Below are 16,026 nucleotides of genomic sequence, written 5' to 3'. Positions count from 1 at the left end.
ATCCTGAAGGAGAATGTCCAGCCATCAGTTTGTGACCTCAAGCTCAAGTGCGCTTGGGTTCTGCAGCAGGACAATGATTCTAAACACAGCAGCAAGTCCACCTCTGAATGTCTCAAGAAAAACAAAATTAAGGTTTTGGAGTGGCCAAATCAAAGTCTGGACTTAAATCCAATTGAAATGCTGTGGCATGACCTTAAACAGTCCATTCATGCTTGAAAACCCTCCAATGTGGCTGAATTAAAACAATTCTGCAAAGAAGAGTGGGCCAAAATTCCTCCACAGTTATGTGAAAGACTCATTGCCAGTTATTGCAAACGCTTGATTGCAGTTGTTGCTGCAAAGGGTGGCACAAGCAGTTATTAGGTTTATGGGGCAAGGACTTTTTCACACAGGGCCATGTGGGTTCGGATTTTGTTTTCCCTTCATAATAAAAAACTTCATTTAAAAACTGCATGTTGTGTTTACTTGTGTTATCTTTGATTAATATTTAAATTTGTTTGATGATCTGAAACATTAAAGTGTGACAAACATGCAAAAAAAAAAAAAAATCAGGAAGGGGGCCAACACTTTTTCACACCACTGTATATACAGTATCTCACAGAAGAGAGAACACCCCTCACATTTTTGTAAATATTTTATTATATCTTTTCGTGTGACAACACTGAAGAGATGACACTTTGCTACAATGTAAAGTAGTGAGTGTACAGCTTGTATAACAGTGTAAATTTCCTGTACCCTCAAAATAACTCAACACACAGCCATTAATGTCTAAACCACTGGCCACAAAAGTGAGTACTAATAATTGTGGCCAACATGCATTGGAGAAAACATTTCATTTTCATCATGAGATTTTCTCCCCACTTTCAATTGTTTTACTTCAATGATAGGTTTGAATTTTGCAAATTTTTTTAATGAAAAATCAAAAGGATAAACAACAGAGATTTATTTTCACAGCCACCTTTGCTTATATTTACCAAGGGTGCCAATATTAGTGGAAGGCACTGTATATAATATATGTACAGTTACAATCAAAATTATTATCCCCTTGAGTGGAAGCAGATACACGCTGTTTTAAAATACGAAAATACAGAGATCTACAAATAACTACAAATAACAAAGATCTACAATCTACAAATAAGCCACAATGCAGAAAAAAAGTTCACAGCAATGAAGGGGTGGCAAAACTTAAGCAATTATGCCTGAAAACACTGCTCAGTAACTAAGGAATACACAGCACTGAATATATATGGCTATGCAGGCATCTATTGTCTACTACACCATGGTATTACAGATGATTTTCTTTAGTTTTTTTTCCCACAAGGTAGATCAAATTTGCCTCAATTCAATGGATATCAAATACCTTTGCTCTATTTTTAACTTAAATACTTAAATACAATTTAAGCAGAAAATAGTCCATAATTTAGATATGAATATTAATTAGTAACATGAAATACACTCAAAATGCAAAATATAATATATATATTTTTAAAAAATCATTGAAATTAAATATAGAATATTAATTTCACAAAAATAAAATTATTAAAATTATTATGGCCTCTGATCAGTTTTGATCATGAACAACACAAGTGTGACTACCAAATGAACAATACCAGAGGGTTAAAAAACATTTGTTTGATTTTGATTACCATGTCTATCGCGCTGAAATCATGCGTTTTAAACCATATTAGTTTAAACTTATGATATACAGTTTTCTGAGCACACATATCCAAAGCACGTGCACAGAAATCAGTTGTCACACGGCATTAGAGATAACCCGAGTAAATACAAAATGCAGTTTTGAAATAATGATTTTATTTATGAAAGGAAAAAAGCTGTCCAAACCTGCCTGGCCTTACGTGAAAAAGTAATTGCCCCCTAAATCTATTAACTGGTTGTGCCACCCTTTTCAGCAACAACTACAATCAAGCGTTTGTGATAACTGAAAATGAGTCTTTCACATCACTGTGGAGGAATTTTGGCCCACTCTTCTTTGCAGAATAGTTTTAATTCAGCCACATTGGAGGGTTTACGAGCATGAAAGGACTGTTTAAGGTCATGCCACAGCATCTCAACAAAAAACAAATAGGTAAAACACAAAAAGATTGGAAAAGCTAGTGTTTTTTTTTTCTTTTTCTTTTTTAAGAATAGAATTAGAAAAGAGAGTGCTAGAGTTAGAGGGCCAAATAAAGATGGAAGAGATGTGTTTTTAGCCAATACTTGAAGATGGCTAAGGACTCAGCTGCTCGGATTGAGTTGGGCAGGTCATTCCACCAGGAGGGAACATTTAATTTAAAAGTTTGTGAAAGTGATTTTGTGCCTCTTTGGGATGGCACAATAAAGCGACGCTCATTTGCAGAATGCAAGCTTCTAGAGGGTACATAAGTCTGAAGTAATGAATTTAGGTAAAGGGGTGCAGAGCCAGTGGTGGTTTTGTAGGCAAAAATTAATGCTTTGAATTTTATGCGAGCAGCTATTGGTAGCCAGGGCAAATTGATAAACAAAGGTGTGACGTGCATTCTTTTCGGGTCATTAATATTTATCTTGCTGCCGCGTTCTGGATTAATTGTAAAGGTTTGATAGAACTGGCTGGAAGACCTGCCAAGAGAGCATTGCAATAGTCCAGCCTGGACAGAACAAGAGCCTGAACAAGGAGTTGTGAAGCATGGTCTGAATGAAAGGGCCTGATCTTCTTTATGTTAAATAAAGCAAATCTGCAGGACCGGCAGTTTTGGCAACGTGGTCTGAGAAAGTCAGCTGATCATCAATCATTACTCCAAGGTTTCAGGCTGTTTTTGAAGGAGTTATGGTTGATGTGCCTAAATGGATGGTTAAATTGTGATGAAACGATGGGTTTGATGGAACCACAAGCAGTTCTGTCTTGGCAAGGTTGAGTTGATCAAAATCAACATACATATCAATTGGTTAAGACATCAAGTAGGATAATAAATTATTTTTTCTTTTTATAATCTGATCTCAAAAACGGAAGTGTGCTTAACGGGTACATGAGCTTAAAAGGTAAGTTTACCCTAATCATAATCTATGACAAAAATACAACTATAAAGTAGGTTAGAGGATAATTCAGCAGCAAAAGTTATTCTAGAAAACTCATGAGTGCACAATAATTTTATAAAATCTAAACATTTAGTGAAGTAACATTATTTAGTGGGGAACAAATAAAAGTGAATAAGTGTAGGACTGAATCTGGTAAAATGTTACACATTGCTCTTTGTATTGTTATAAAATACATTCATGAACAACTAGTAAATATATTTATATATAAATATATACTATAAAATTAAAAGACATTTCTTTTAAATGTATAGCACAGTAATGGAGGCAGCAACATATGATAGATTGGACAGAACAAGAAAGGCAATTAATAATCTTTCATTGCGCAGAAGTATTATAATACGAAAGGCTCCAATACAGAGCGGTACAAAGCACTTATGCGCATCCCGTGCGCAAAATGATGTGCTTGAAGCACGAAGTCACAGCCCAAAAGTTCAAAGCACAAAGTGAAGAGATATTGATGCGTAGTGTATTAAATCTGTGCGATAGTTTATTGAGCCTTTTCTTTTAACAGTTTTAAATTTCAGTTACCACACTCTTGGAGAGGGTTTCATCGTCTTGACTGTGGTAACCGAACGCGGCACGCAGTTTGAGTTTACATGAACTTGACTTAAATATTCATCTCTACCTCACATTAAACTATGGAACGGCTTCAAAACACTTGGAATATAGTGCACGAAAACTTTATGGTGCTTTATGATGTTTTTGTGTCTTTCGTGAGGCTTAACAATAACAGAGAATACTATACGCACAATATTGGATTTGGATCTGTCTCGTCTGCCCAATACCCGATCCGGCAGAAAATAACAGTATCGGAGCCGATACCGATACAGATTATCGGATCGGTGCATCTCTAATTTTCATATAAACAGCCACCAGTCTCTGCACCATTCCCACCAACAAGTCTACATCCCTTTTAGAAGCTTGCACCTCGCTTTCCACCTCCCTGGACTCATATTTCGAGTGCGATTCATTGACCAAATTGAGAAAACACAAAATAAAAAGAAATTTGACTGATATTATACTTATTTGTCAACATATAGAAATATAGAACTATAGAAACTATAGAAATACATTGCAATAGCATTTTACTTTACAGTTCTGTTCTGTGTGTACATATTTTCTACTTATTAATTACAATAACTGGGTAATGCCTGTACTAACCCTGAACATACACCTAAGCCTAACCATAACCATGTAATTACATTAAATTACCCGGTACTTTCATAGGTAAGTACACTCTAATGGCGCTTTTCTACTGCATGGTACGGTTCAGTACGGCTCACTTTTGGGGGGTTTTCCACTGGGTACAGTACCTAGTACTTTTTTTAGTACCAACTCAGCCGAGGTTCCAAGCGAACCGTACCGTTACCAAAACGTGACGTGTAAACTCTGCTGATCACTGATTGGCTGGAGAAAATCGACAACACAACAGACCTGCTAGATTTAAATCAGCACAGCCAGCGAAGGATCGAACGTGACTGTTTTGAATGAGCGCACCTTTCTTTTAATAACCAAAAATTGGCTGTTTCGTTGTCTGTTGAGGAAGTACAGACTGTCCTCTCACTGATAGCTGAGGAGCGGATCCAGCGAGAGCGTGATGGAGTGACACGGAATTAAAACGTTTTTCAGGAGTCACGACAGTAGAGGCGGCGCAACTATAAGGACACGTGAATAATCCCACCCACTCTAAAGCGGTACTAAACTGCAGTGGAAACACGAACCGAGCCAATCTGAACCGTGCCAAGCCAAGACATACCACGCAGTGGAAAAGCGCCAAAAGTACACACGAGTGTACAAACCGTAAAATAAAGCGCAACTAAAATTGCAATAATATTGTTGTCATGAATTCTTATCACTTAACATTGATATTGTGACATCCCTAAACTACATTCTGCCAAATCTGAGGAGGGAAAATAAAAAAAAAATTAAGAAATAATAAAGCAGAGTTTTTTAAGGGGTAATGAAACAGATTTTTTAAAATTATTTTAATATGTTCCTTGATGTTTACTTCTGTTAATAAAGTTTTTTGCACAAAAAAACACATACATATGTGGAAAATTATCAACCCTCATTCCGACCCTCTCTTTAAAAGGACCTTCTAACCCTAATTAAACACACCTGAACCAACTAAACAAGGTTTTCAGACTCACTAGAAATGTCTAGGAAAGCGAGTTGGAGCTGTACTGTGTACACGACTGTGTACTTAACAGCTTTAGCAAGGAAAGGAACTACAATCCAATAGTGAATTGTGAATAAAAATCTAAATAAAATAGATGGCTAAATATAAAACAATCAATCTAAATATGCAGATTATTTATACATTAAAATTATCAGCAACAATTACCAGCTTTGTCTGCATATCTGTCTTGCAATGCAACAAAAAATAATGACATTTAATGATGAAGAGGTGCTCGGTGGATTTCAACTGCGATAACTAATGTGCCCACTCACAGAATTAACCACTTCTGTTTTTTAAGTAATGCATTTCCCATTATGAATTATGACACAGCTTGGATCATTGGTCCATTGGGTTAGATTTCTTTCTAACCACAAGTAAACCGCTCCAGAGCTGATTTTCAATTGGACTGAGACTACCACATTCACCTGACCAGTTATTTTGTTGTGGATCAGAGCATGACTGCAGTTTTCCTATATACCTAAACAAAACTAAGGGAGAGAATGTGCAGGGTTCAAAACTAACATTTAAAAAAGCCAGGTGTGAAAACTCCCTAAGAGCATAGTGTATAAAACATTATAACTAAAAACCACTGTTCAGATGTATGATATTCTAACATAACAGAATGCATGTACATGTATATGATTACAGAGTAAACCAAGGCTTCTTACCTGACTTCACAGGAATGGACACTTAGCTCTTTGTGCAGGAGGCCACTGGTCAAGTTGTACACCAGCACAGAGCCATTGCTTGTACCTAATGGGCAAACATGTAAAACACAAATAAATGATGTAACTGGCAAAATTAATATGACTGGATTATTAATTTCATTTTTTTGTTTGTTTTGCCTTTGATTACAAATACTAATCTTCATCATCATAATCATTACAATAAATAAATAAATGGTAACACTTTATTTTAAGGTCTCTTAACTAGTTGCTTATTAGCATGCATATTAATAGAATATTAGCCATTTATAAGTAGTAATTAAGCACATATTAATGCCTTATTCTACATTACCTTATTCTACATCCCTAATCCTACCCAATACCTAAACTTAACAACTACCTTACAACTATTAATAAGCAGCAAATTAGGAATTTATTGAGGGAAAAGTTGTAGTTAATAGTGAATAAGTGTTCCCTATTTTAAAGCGTTACCAAATAAATAATTTGTAAACATCCTCAGAAATTTTAATGACACTGTTCATAAAACAGCCTGCTCAGACTGAACAGAACATCATTAATCCTGTCAGTGGAGGAGAGAAGTAGTTGATAGATGTGGCACTGAGAGGAGATATGAGTGAGAGTGAATGAGGAAGTCTAAGAGGAAGTGAAGTGTTTCAGAGGGTTTATTGATGGGGACAGGGCAGAGTCTGGGTGACAGTTTATGTTAAGGGCAGGTTTTCCTGTTAGCGTTTGTAGAAATGTGCTGATAAAATTAGTCAATGAATCATGATTCTACTTATTCTGGAACTGCAGTGATATTATCGATCCTTGCATGTTTATTAATGTGTTTTAATAAATTGTGACCAAACATCCACTGAATTCAATTGAAAACAATTGACCTATCGGTAAGCCCCTCACCTCGAACGCAGATGAGCCAATGGCAGTCGAGTATCAGTAGCACGGGAAGCAGAACCCGGACATCTGTAGGTTTCAGCACCACAGAGAAATATTGGAAGATCTGAAGTTTGCATTGTTTTTATGGGGTTTATGCTTAAAAAAATGGCAAAACGATGTGCCTGGGGTACTTGTAACATTGATTCCAGGTATCCCGAGAGGATGGGCAATGCATTTATTTTGTTCTATTTCCTAAACCCAAACAGAACAGAGCAAAATGTCCCTAAGCATTCACCCTCAATCCCACTGAAGACAAAAACATTCATTTTCTGGTCGTCATACTCTAAGTTCCAATTTGCATCTGCTCAAGCAGAACGCTAATATTATCTTGTGCTTCAGCAAGGTATCTCTGGCTAAAACTAGCTAACATTAAAGTTAGTGAGTCCATGCTAATGTACAAACCTAAATAGCGGACTGTTCTCGCTTCTTGTACAGAGTAGGGCAAAAACACATAAACAAAGGTCTACATTTCACTGTCTCTTCATATTAAACTGGTTAAATGTAAATTAATTTAATCGTACCCTGCGATACATGAAGTGTTGATCCAGGATGTTTGTCATCTGCGATTGTGACAAACGTAACATGAGACTTCTCCCGCTTGCATTGTGATCTGTAAACCCTCGCTTCCAAAATAATACCCACAATATTCATTTTAAAATATTTTATATATCCTTCCATGGCATATTTAAGTCCCAGTTGAATGGTGGTCCTTCTGTGTCCAAAATTTATCAAAAAAATAAAGTTTTCACACTGACAGCTGTCATTGTAAGACAGTTAGCAACTCCGTTTGTTTGTCCGAGTTCGCAACAGTAACTAAGGGGGGCAGGGCTTACCGATAGGTCAATTGAACAAGCACAACTGAAGTTGTGATCAGCAAACAGCGACACAGACGCAATGCATGGACTAGTGACAACTACTTGACAAATCTGTGCAACCCTAAATTGAATGGGATGCATTTCAAATTGTGAGGTTGTTGGTGATACTCAGCCCTAAAAGAGATATGTATTGTGGCCTCGTGCAGAGCTCGTGCAGCAACTGAAGAAATCATATGTAAATTGAAAAAACACCAGCAAATTAAGAAAACATCATTAGTTTGACAACACGTGCTGCAAATACTCACAGTGCAATAAAATACAGAAACTCACTGCAAATAGAACAGACTACAACAGAAATGTTTCAAGGGGACTCAAACAAGTTGTGAAAGTAAGCTACCCAGACTACATAATGTTTCACAATTAATTGTGTATTTTGTCAGATTATTTAGACTAATAATATCCAAAAGGCTAAGGAATCATACACATCAGGATTTTAAAATAAACAATTTCAAGTCATCGACAACACCACAAGTACATATTGAACAATAAGCATGTCCCAGCCAGCTTCATCACTTGTTGGGGTCCCCTTGAAACATTTCCATTGTGGTCTGTGCTATACGTTGTGAGTATTTGCAGCACATGCTGTCAAACTGATAAAAGACGTTTTCTTAATTTGTGGTGTTTTATTCTATTTGCGTTTTTTTTTTCTTTCAGTTGCAGTGCGTTAAGCTCTCTTGGACACATATGTTTGCTATAAAGTCCACAGAATCATTTGCCACAAAATAATGAGCTGGATGTACACAGGAAATACGTAGTAGGCACCACAGTGTTAGACCACATGCATACAGGCTATTCATAGATAATTTTCCAATCAATCACAGAGTTTTATAAGACAAGCAAGAGTAATTTCAGATCTGAGTGCTTAAGACAGCTAAGTGTTCCCTTCATTTTTATCGGAGAAGACCAGGCTCTTGGTTTCAGTTCAAAGGCTCTTATGGATAGTATGTAGACTGAACTGACACTGATACATCTAAAATTGTACAATTGGCTTCAAATGTCACACCAGTGGATCCAGTTGCACATGGAGTTTCTTTCCCTCAAGTGCTAAATGACCACTCATCAAGATCGCTTTTTTAAAGTTTTGACGGTTAAAACAAATCAGCTCTTGGGAACGATTCAGCAACAGTCTTTGTGCATTGAGGCAGAAAGAGTGTCTGAAGTTCTGTATCATCCCTGAAGCACTCCTGAAAACTGTGCTATGGAGTTACTTTAGAAAGGCATCCATCAAGAGGAATTCACATTACATGGTTTTAAGTGCTTGGTGTGCTTGCTCAATTGGATGTATAGTGCATTCAGGGAGCTACAAAATATCATAAAGGCTGCACCACTGTGTTGACTCCAATAATGAGATGACGAGTGGAGAAAATTAGACCACCAATTACAGAGCTCAAATTGCAATTTAAGATCCACTGACTAAACCGGGTGAAACCTCATTTGGAACATATTGATATTTCTATAATGCAGTATAACAGATCTTCACATACTTATGAAGTCTTTAAACTGTAATATATTTTTCATTTCTCTGTTACTGAGTAACAGATGTAACTCAATTAGAGCTCTATTTTTAGCCACAGCTAGTTCAAATCATACATTAGTCTACAAATTGTCAAAGTTTAATTTGTTTTGTAAATTGTGCACTTGAGTTTTTAATATCTGTGCAACGATTTCAATCTTTGCAGAATCTTTAAGGAGGAGTAACAGAACAGCTACAGTATGGCCTTGCTGTGATGAATGACATTTGCATAAGAATTTATCACAGTTTCGTCATTTCAGCTCATATGATTTTGTTCTCTCGGCTCATTCACTTTGCTGTCAAAAAAGGAGGTCTCACTCACAAAAAGACTATACATAACTTATGTGAAAAACAAACAAACTCTCAATATGTGCATCTTAATACAGAATATGATACACTGATTTTGTGAAGAGCAATGACAATGCAGTTAGAATGACTCCAAATTCTGGTCTGTGGGCTAATGACTCATTAGCACAGTAAACGGACAACACCTACTGATAGTTTTAGTTTCATATTTAAGTTACATTAATCTGGCATTATTTATGCCACCTCTGAGCTACATTAAACAGTATAAAATCACAGAAAATACTGTGATGGTATTTTTGTCAATATTGCACATCTAGTGTCAAAGAGTTTATATATTTATAAAAATGAATTTGATTATTTTACTGTCTATTCTCTAAACATATAATTCTAAGGGCCTGTTTACACCTGATCACGTCATGTGTTTTCTCTGATTGGATATCAATCTGATTTTTTAAAAATGTTTTCATTTACACTTGGCCACATAACTATGTCTCTGCAAAATGGATATATAGCCGATCTTCAATTCCTGCGCGATATGCAAATTTAACAGAGTTCACGTCAACAAAAGCAACATATATGCACCGTATTTTATTCATCATAAGCTAATTTTAAGATCAAAAACCGCAACAGGAGAGAGCGTTATCAGCACTTGAAAGATAGGTTAGTCTTACTTGGCGGTGTGCGATATGCTGATTTTTGATCGTGGACAATTAAAATGTCTCCACAGTCTGCTTTTGAAGAAATATCGTAGCATCATGCTACAGTGCACATTCTATCAGTGATGCGTGTCTGTGTCTATTAAATTATTCATGAGACTGCGTGTCCTTATCCTATGAGAAGACGCTTCACTTAATTATTCACAACAGCATGTGTTGACTCTTCAGACTGTGAAATCACTTACATTAACTGAGAGAAACGCTCATGGATCAAAGGAGTGTTTGTTTTTGCTTTGTAATAAGAGTTCAGCACAAACGTGGTTCATTCACTTAGTGAACGTAACCGTTTTTACAGCTCCTTGCAAAACCCGTCAAAAGGCTTATATAAACGCTGCAAAATAAGCCTTAAAAGTTATCAGAGGTGCAACAGCGCGTTCATATAAATGTTTTCTGTGTAAAAAGTGTAAACAGGCTCTAAATCTAATTCTCACCTTACGTGAATGTCTAAATTTGCAATCTTTAAACAAAACCTAAATTTCAGTCAAACTAAACTTAAAAAATCTGCAATCCTTACACTTGAGCTAGACCTCAGCATGGTGGGGAGATGAAGCAGGAACCAACCAGTGAGAAAATATGTAAAGAAATGCCACAAAGATCATTTTGTGTGGAAACAGCTAATCACTTTGTTGACTATCCATCATAAATATGTTTGCATGATATATTGATTAAAGTGAGCCATACTGAGCGAGCTATAATTTAACTACACTGTGGAAAATATTTTTTTTAAGAGACATTTTTCATAAGTCACCAACAATTTTGCAACAAGCTTGATGAACTGTTTGGCACTATCCATTCATCTGTATGGAGACTGACTGTCATAAAACTCTAAAAATGATTCATTCAATTATGATTATTCAATGACTAAAACTATTCAATGATGTCAGGGCTATTGGATGATTGGCTTAAAAATGTATTCTGTGGTAGACTGAAGACTGAAGTTGGGTGTGTGTGTATGTGGGCAGAGAAAGAGGGAAAAGAATGGAAATTGTGATATTAAAAATAACCAACATTTACTTAATGACTAACTTCCACCCAACTCCTAGCCAGTTCCAGAAAAAAAAGCATTCAAGCCAAATTAAACTTATTCTGGGCTTGACACTCATGGCACAAGCAAACCGCACCCAAGACAAAGCCAGGAAGCCACTTTTCAGGATTTTATAGGATATGTGAGCCGAGCTGGCAAAATGAGTCGGAAAGGCAAAAAAAATAAAATAAAAAAAAGGGTGAAAAATGAATTTCAGGTTTTCACAAAAAAAAAATTTCATTCAGACCTCCTCTAGTGATCCCAAATGCTCCAAATAGTAATTAAACATCTAAAATTATCTTTATTTGTAAAGTAAAGTTGCTTCCGCCAGCACGCGATCCCAATAAATATACACATACTATATACACAGAATGACAGTATTTAAGTAGGCTATTCTTCACGCAAACCTGTTATGTCTTAAGTGAACGTTTGGGGAAGTGTTGGGGAAAACATCTGATGTGTAACATTATATTAGATCCGTGCAGTACAGGTCTTAATATGTAGCCTGTCTGTTTCAATGTTAATCTAACAATAAAAGAAAAGATCGCTGCTCTTGATTGAACTGCTTTTGTAGTTTTAATAATCAATGTATTTGTAATGAACACACTGAAGTGTTTTTTACATTTGATTTTTTTTTTCTTTGAATGTTTTTGTTTAGATGTACAATGAAAATAGTAATGCACTATTTGTTTCTTTCTTACATTTGTTCTCCTGTTGTTGTTGTTGTTGTTTTTGCATCTGTTATTATGTTTAATAACAAAGATAAAATAAAAAATGGCTATATTGTGATTATTAAAATAGTAATTAATATTATGAAAGGAAGTGGAGGAAACAATGCACCGTTGCTAGGTGATTTTGCTTTGGAACCTTTAACTCGATATTTCTCAGAACTGACTTTTCTGACTTCATCGACTTCAAATGGGTGTAGCTCAGTAATTTTTTGTTTGATTACAATAAATCATACATCATTTTGAAGGTCTTTTAATGAAAATAAAATAACTCATTTTTGGAAAATTTGCTCATTGTGACTCATTTTGCCAGCACAGGTCACATATGTTGTGTTTCATAAGGGCTGAGACTGTACACCAACACTTTGCTGTGCTGGGGCATGTCATCTGATGGAGTGAATGGAGAAAAAAAATGTATCTGGTCCTTGCATGTGAAGTACTCACCCACAGCCAATAAGGGCTGGTAGTGGTTGATGTTCTTTGTGGTAAGCGGAGGGCACATCCGGAGGGAGAATGGGGGCAAGGGCAGGCCAGACAGCAGACCTGTCAACAGGAACTTCAGATGTACTTCTTGTTGACCTGCCAGGGGTCGTGGGGAGTCCACTCCAGAAATCAGACTGTGACCTGGAACAGGGACAGATCACATAATTGATCTAACACCATATCAACTGAAACAACAGAGCAGCTCTTTAAGGCTGCTGTAAAGCCAAATGAGAGAAGGTGACAATTAAATCCAGATCATGAAAGACCAGGTTTGCTTTGCTCATTGCTCACGCATGAAGTGACCAAGTGTAAACATAGCCATTGTGTGTTGTTACCTGGATGATCCACAACTGGGCATTAATTACATATGTATATAGTCACTTAATTGTACTCCGTGTGAAAGGAGGTGTGTAAGCTTATGACTAGAGGTCGACCGATAGTGGATTTTACCGATAGCTAGGTTGGACCACACTGGCCGATTAATCAACCGATAGTTTTCAAAATGGATACTGAAAGAAAGCTAGAGCTTTACCATTTAAAAAACAAGAAAGAAAAAAAAACAGCAGTAACAGTACTGAACCATACATTGTAAATTAATAAAAATATTAATATTATTTACTATATTAATCATTAAAGTTATTTCATAGTTTGCTAATGTTAAAAGAAGAAACTTTAAAATTAAAAAAATGTAGCCTATTAGTTGCTAATAGTGAATGTTGAAATGAACACACTCTAACAAGGAACAATACTTCTACAGTTTTCATTAATGCTACTAATGGACTCTTATTAAGCATTACCATTTAGTTTAAACAATCATGCTTAAAGATGGCCATCTTTAAATATCTACACAAGGCCATAGCATTAAAATTACATAAATATGGATATTTTATGTGTACTCACACACTTTATATGGATCTATTTTTTAACACTTGATAATTATCTAATAAATAAAAAAAAATGTTAGTCAAACACCGGGCAAAAGCGCAGCGCTGAGTCTAGGAGAACTCAGAGGTATCACACACACACCATTGCGTTCAATTCAAGTGGCGGTCTAAAACAATTTATTTAATCCCCAAATGGACATAAGTTTGCTTCAAGAATGAACAATGTGGCATAAACGAGTTTGAAGTTCGGTGTTTAAAAAAAACAGAGCACGCAGAAAGAGAAACCGCGATCTATTACAGCTCTATATGAAGCATACAGACTTTATTAGAGCCACAGAAAGACAAACGTTTTGCTGAAAAATGCACAATACATACTTTATAGCCTAGGGTGAAGTCATTATGTACATTCACAATGATTTGGGACAAATATAATGTAATTTAATAGAAAACTATGTGAATGGCGCTCTGTTCCACGGCAGGTTTTTGTGTCGGCTGTATTTAAATGCGCGTGTGGAGTTTCCCGCTCTGTGCAGCGCGCAGTGTCACGTGTCAAAATCACGTGCTGTCAGTGATTTCTGCCTCTAGAGGCCGCTCTCGTACTGTATAATGCCAGCGGACCCTTCTCAGTCACCCCAGCAATGGTTGCAAACCAGGAAAACTATCGGCATGGATTTTTGCCAATAACCGATAGTTGTGGCAATGAATCGGTCGACCTCTACTTATGACTACAACTGTAAATGGATTTTTGACAGTAACAAAAAAGAAATGACATCAACACATTGGCATCAATTATTGTGAAGATAAGCAAATTTTATCATAAATGAATTGCAACTATAGTCCACAGCTTCCAGCATGTTTTTTTTTTTTTTTTTTTTGAAAGCATCAGTCCTCATTTACCGAACTGCATTCTTTAAAATACACTTTATGTTCCATGGAAAAAATTAAGTCATGCAGGTTTAAAACTTCTTCTAAACCTTAAAAGCCCACCAATAGAATTGCTCAAGCATAGAACACAAAAAAAGTGCTCTTAAAAGCTGTTCAATGCCTAAAATTAAAGACGTAACAGGAGATAAGCCATACGACAGACTAAAAACGTTATCAAGGCTTGTTTCTAAAAGGATAAATAAGATGTACAGATAAAAGCCTCTTGCTGACAAAGACAGATAGAAGAGTATGGTCTCAGGTTCTTCCGTCTGAAAATATCTCCTCAAGCCAAAGGCAGGAGAATGAAGCTCGAGACTCTTTAAATGTGGTATATCTAGAAGCCAAATGGAATGTGTGTGCATGTGGGAGAATGGCTAGCTTACCTATCATTGTATTCAGAGAAAGATCCGGGATGCATTTTTGATTCTGATGTAAAGGTGTTCCACAAAAATTTACGGGAGAATACAAAGGTGGCAAGCCAGAACTGAGGGGGGGAAAAGATGTACTGTAGGTAAATCTCACAAACAAACAAATACATATTTTATTTTATTCATATTATTTTTATTTTTTGGAACCATAGAGATGTTTTGCTTTGTGGCATTATTTTCAGAATTAAGCACATTTCTCTACCAAATTCTCATTTGTGCAATACTTCTATGATTTTTTTGTAATTGTATTATTATCATTACTAAAATTCAGTACATTTTTTATTAAACCAAGCATATACACTACACAATAAATACAACTACGACTGCACAGTTTTTCTTTTGACATGTGAAAATATATTTTCAATAACAGTTCTGAAAACTAACACCATTGGTTGAGTCAGAAAGTAACATGTTAGATACGGCAGATTAATTAAATTAGTATAAAAACTATGTGGTATTCAAAATGGCATAAAATCGATGCTCCAAGAAGGTATATCAAGCAAAGTAAGCAAAGCCTTCATTATAGTATTATTTTCAAGTCTGCTACTAGTCTGTAATGTCTTACAATATAAATCAGTTTTTTATGTTTAAAGAACTGTACCTCAGGCTTAAAGTTGATTTACTGGCATGAGCTTTGAGCTCCCACAGCATTATCCTTCCATCACTGACTACGAGGGCGGCACTGTTCTCGTTGACAGGACAGATAACCACTCGGTAGGGCCGCACTGTCTTAGTCACACGGATGGCGTCACACTGGGAGCGGAGATCGTATACCAACTCTTGGACATTCTGCTCTGGATCAATCACTGGAACAACAGAACACATCACCTATTTAAAATAAATTACCACATTTCTCATCACAAGTCAAGTAAAAACGGGGAAAGAACTTAGGGTGAATCCCATTTCTCTGTCTTACCCCTTCCCCTTACCCCTTCCCCTTAGTTTTGCGCGTTCACGTGAGAGTAAGGGCTATCCCAATTCTCGCTTTGATCGAGGGTAGGGCTAAGGGAAGGGTAGATACCCTTAAAACCAAGCATTTTCGAGCTTACTTGAAACCGAGGAGTACCCAGAACACACTGCGCAACCGGCAACAATCAAGTATTTTCGGCTTAAATAATTTATTTAAAAATTACGACAGTCTTGTTTTGTGCTCTAGACAGTCCTGTACATATATATTTGCAAACATGTACTTAATTGAAACGTTTTTAAAAAATCGCTAGTTTGCGACGCTAACGTTACATTGCTGAGTTGCACAACAGTCCCGCAGACTAGCCT

At 36.3% G+C, this 16,026-nt stretch overlaps 1 protein-coding gene across 2 annotated transcripts in view; it reads right to left on the bottom strand.

The window, feature by feature from the left end:
- wdr11 (WD repeat domain 11) overlaps positions 1 to 16,026 on the bottom strand; it is a 170,055-nt gene that overhangs the window by 114,859 nt on the left and 39,170 nt on the right. For both annotated transcript variants that reach the window (XM_058795162.1, XM_058795163.1), the window contains 4 exons: positions 15,353 to 15,557; positions 14,707 to 14,807; positions 12,477 to 12,656; positions 5,920 to 6,004 (listed from right to left, as the gene is read on the bottom strand). In XM_058795162.1, the coding sequence (XP_058651145.1) occupies positions 5,920 to 6,004; positions 12,477 to 12,656; positions 14,707 to 14,807; positions 15,353 to 15,557 (571 nt within the window). The remainder of the gene's footprint in view (positions 1 to 5,919; positions 6,005 to 12,476; positions 12,657 to 14,706; positions 14,808 to 15,352; positions 15,558 to 16,026) is intronic.

The sequence above is a fragment of the Onychostoma macrolepis genome, chromosome 13 (genome assembly GCF_012432095.1).
Source record: "Onychostoma macrolepis isolate SWU-2019 chromosome 13, ASM1243209v1, whole genome shotgun sequence".
Classification (NCBI taxonomy): domain Eukaryota; kingdom Metazoa; phylum Chordata; class Actinopteri; order Cypriniformes; family Cyprinidae; genus Onychostoma; species Onychostoma macrolepis.
The sequence above is the reverse complement of the archived record's forward strand: the minus strand, read 5'-3'. Positions and strand labels throughout refer to the sequence as shown.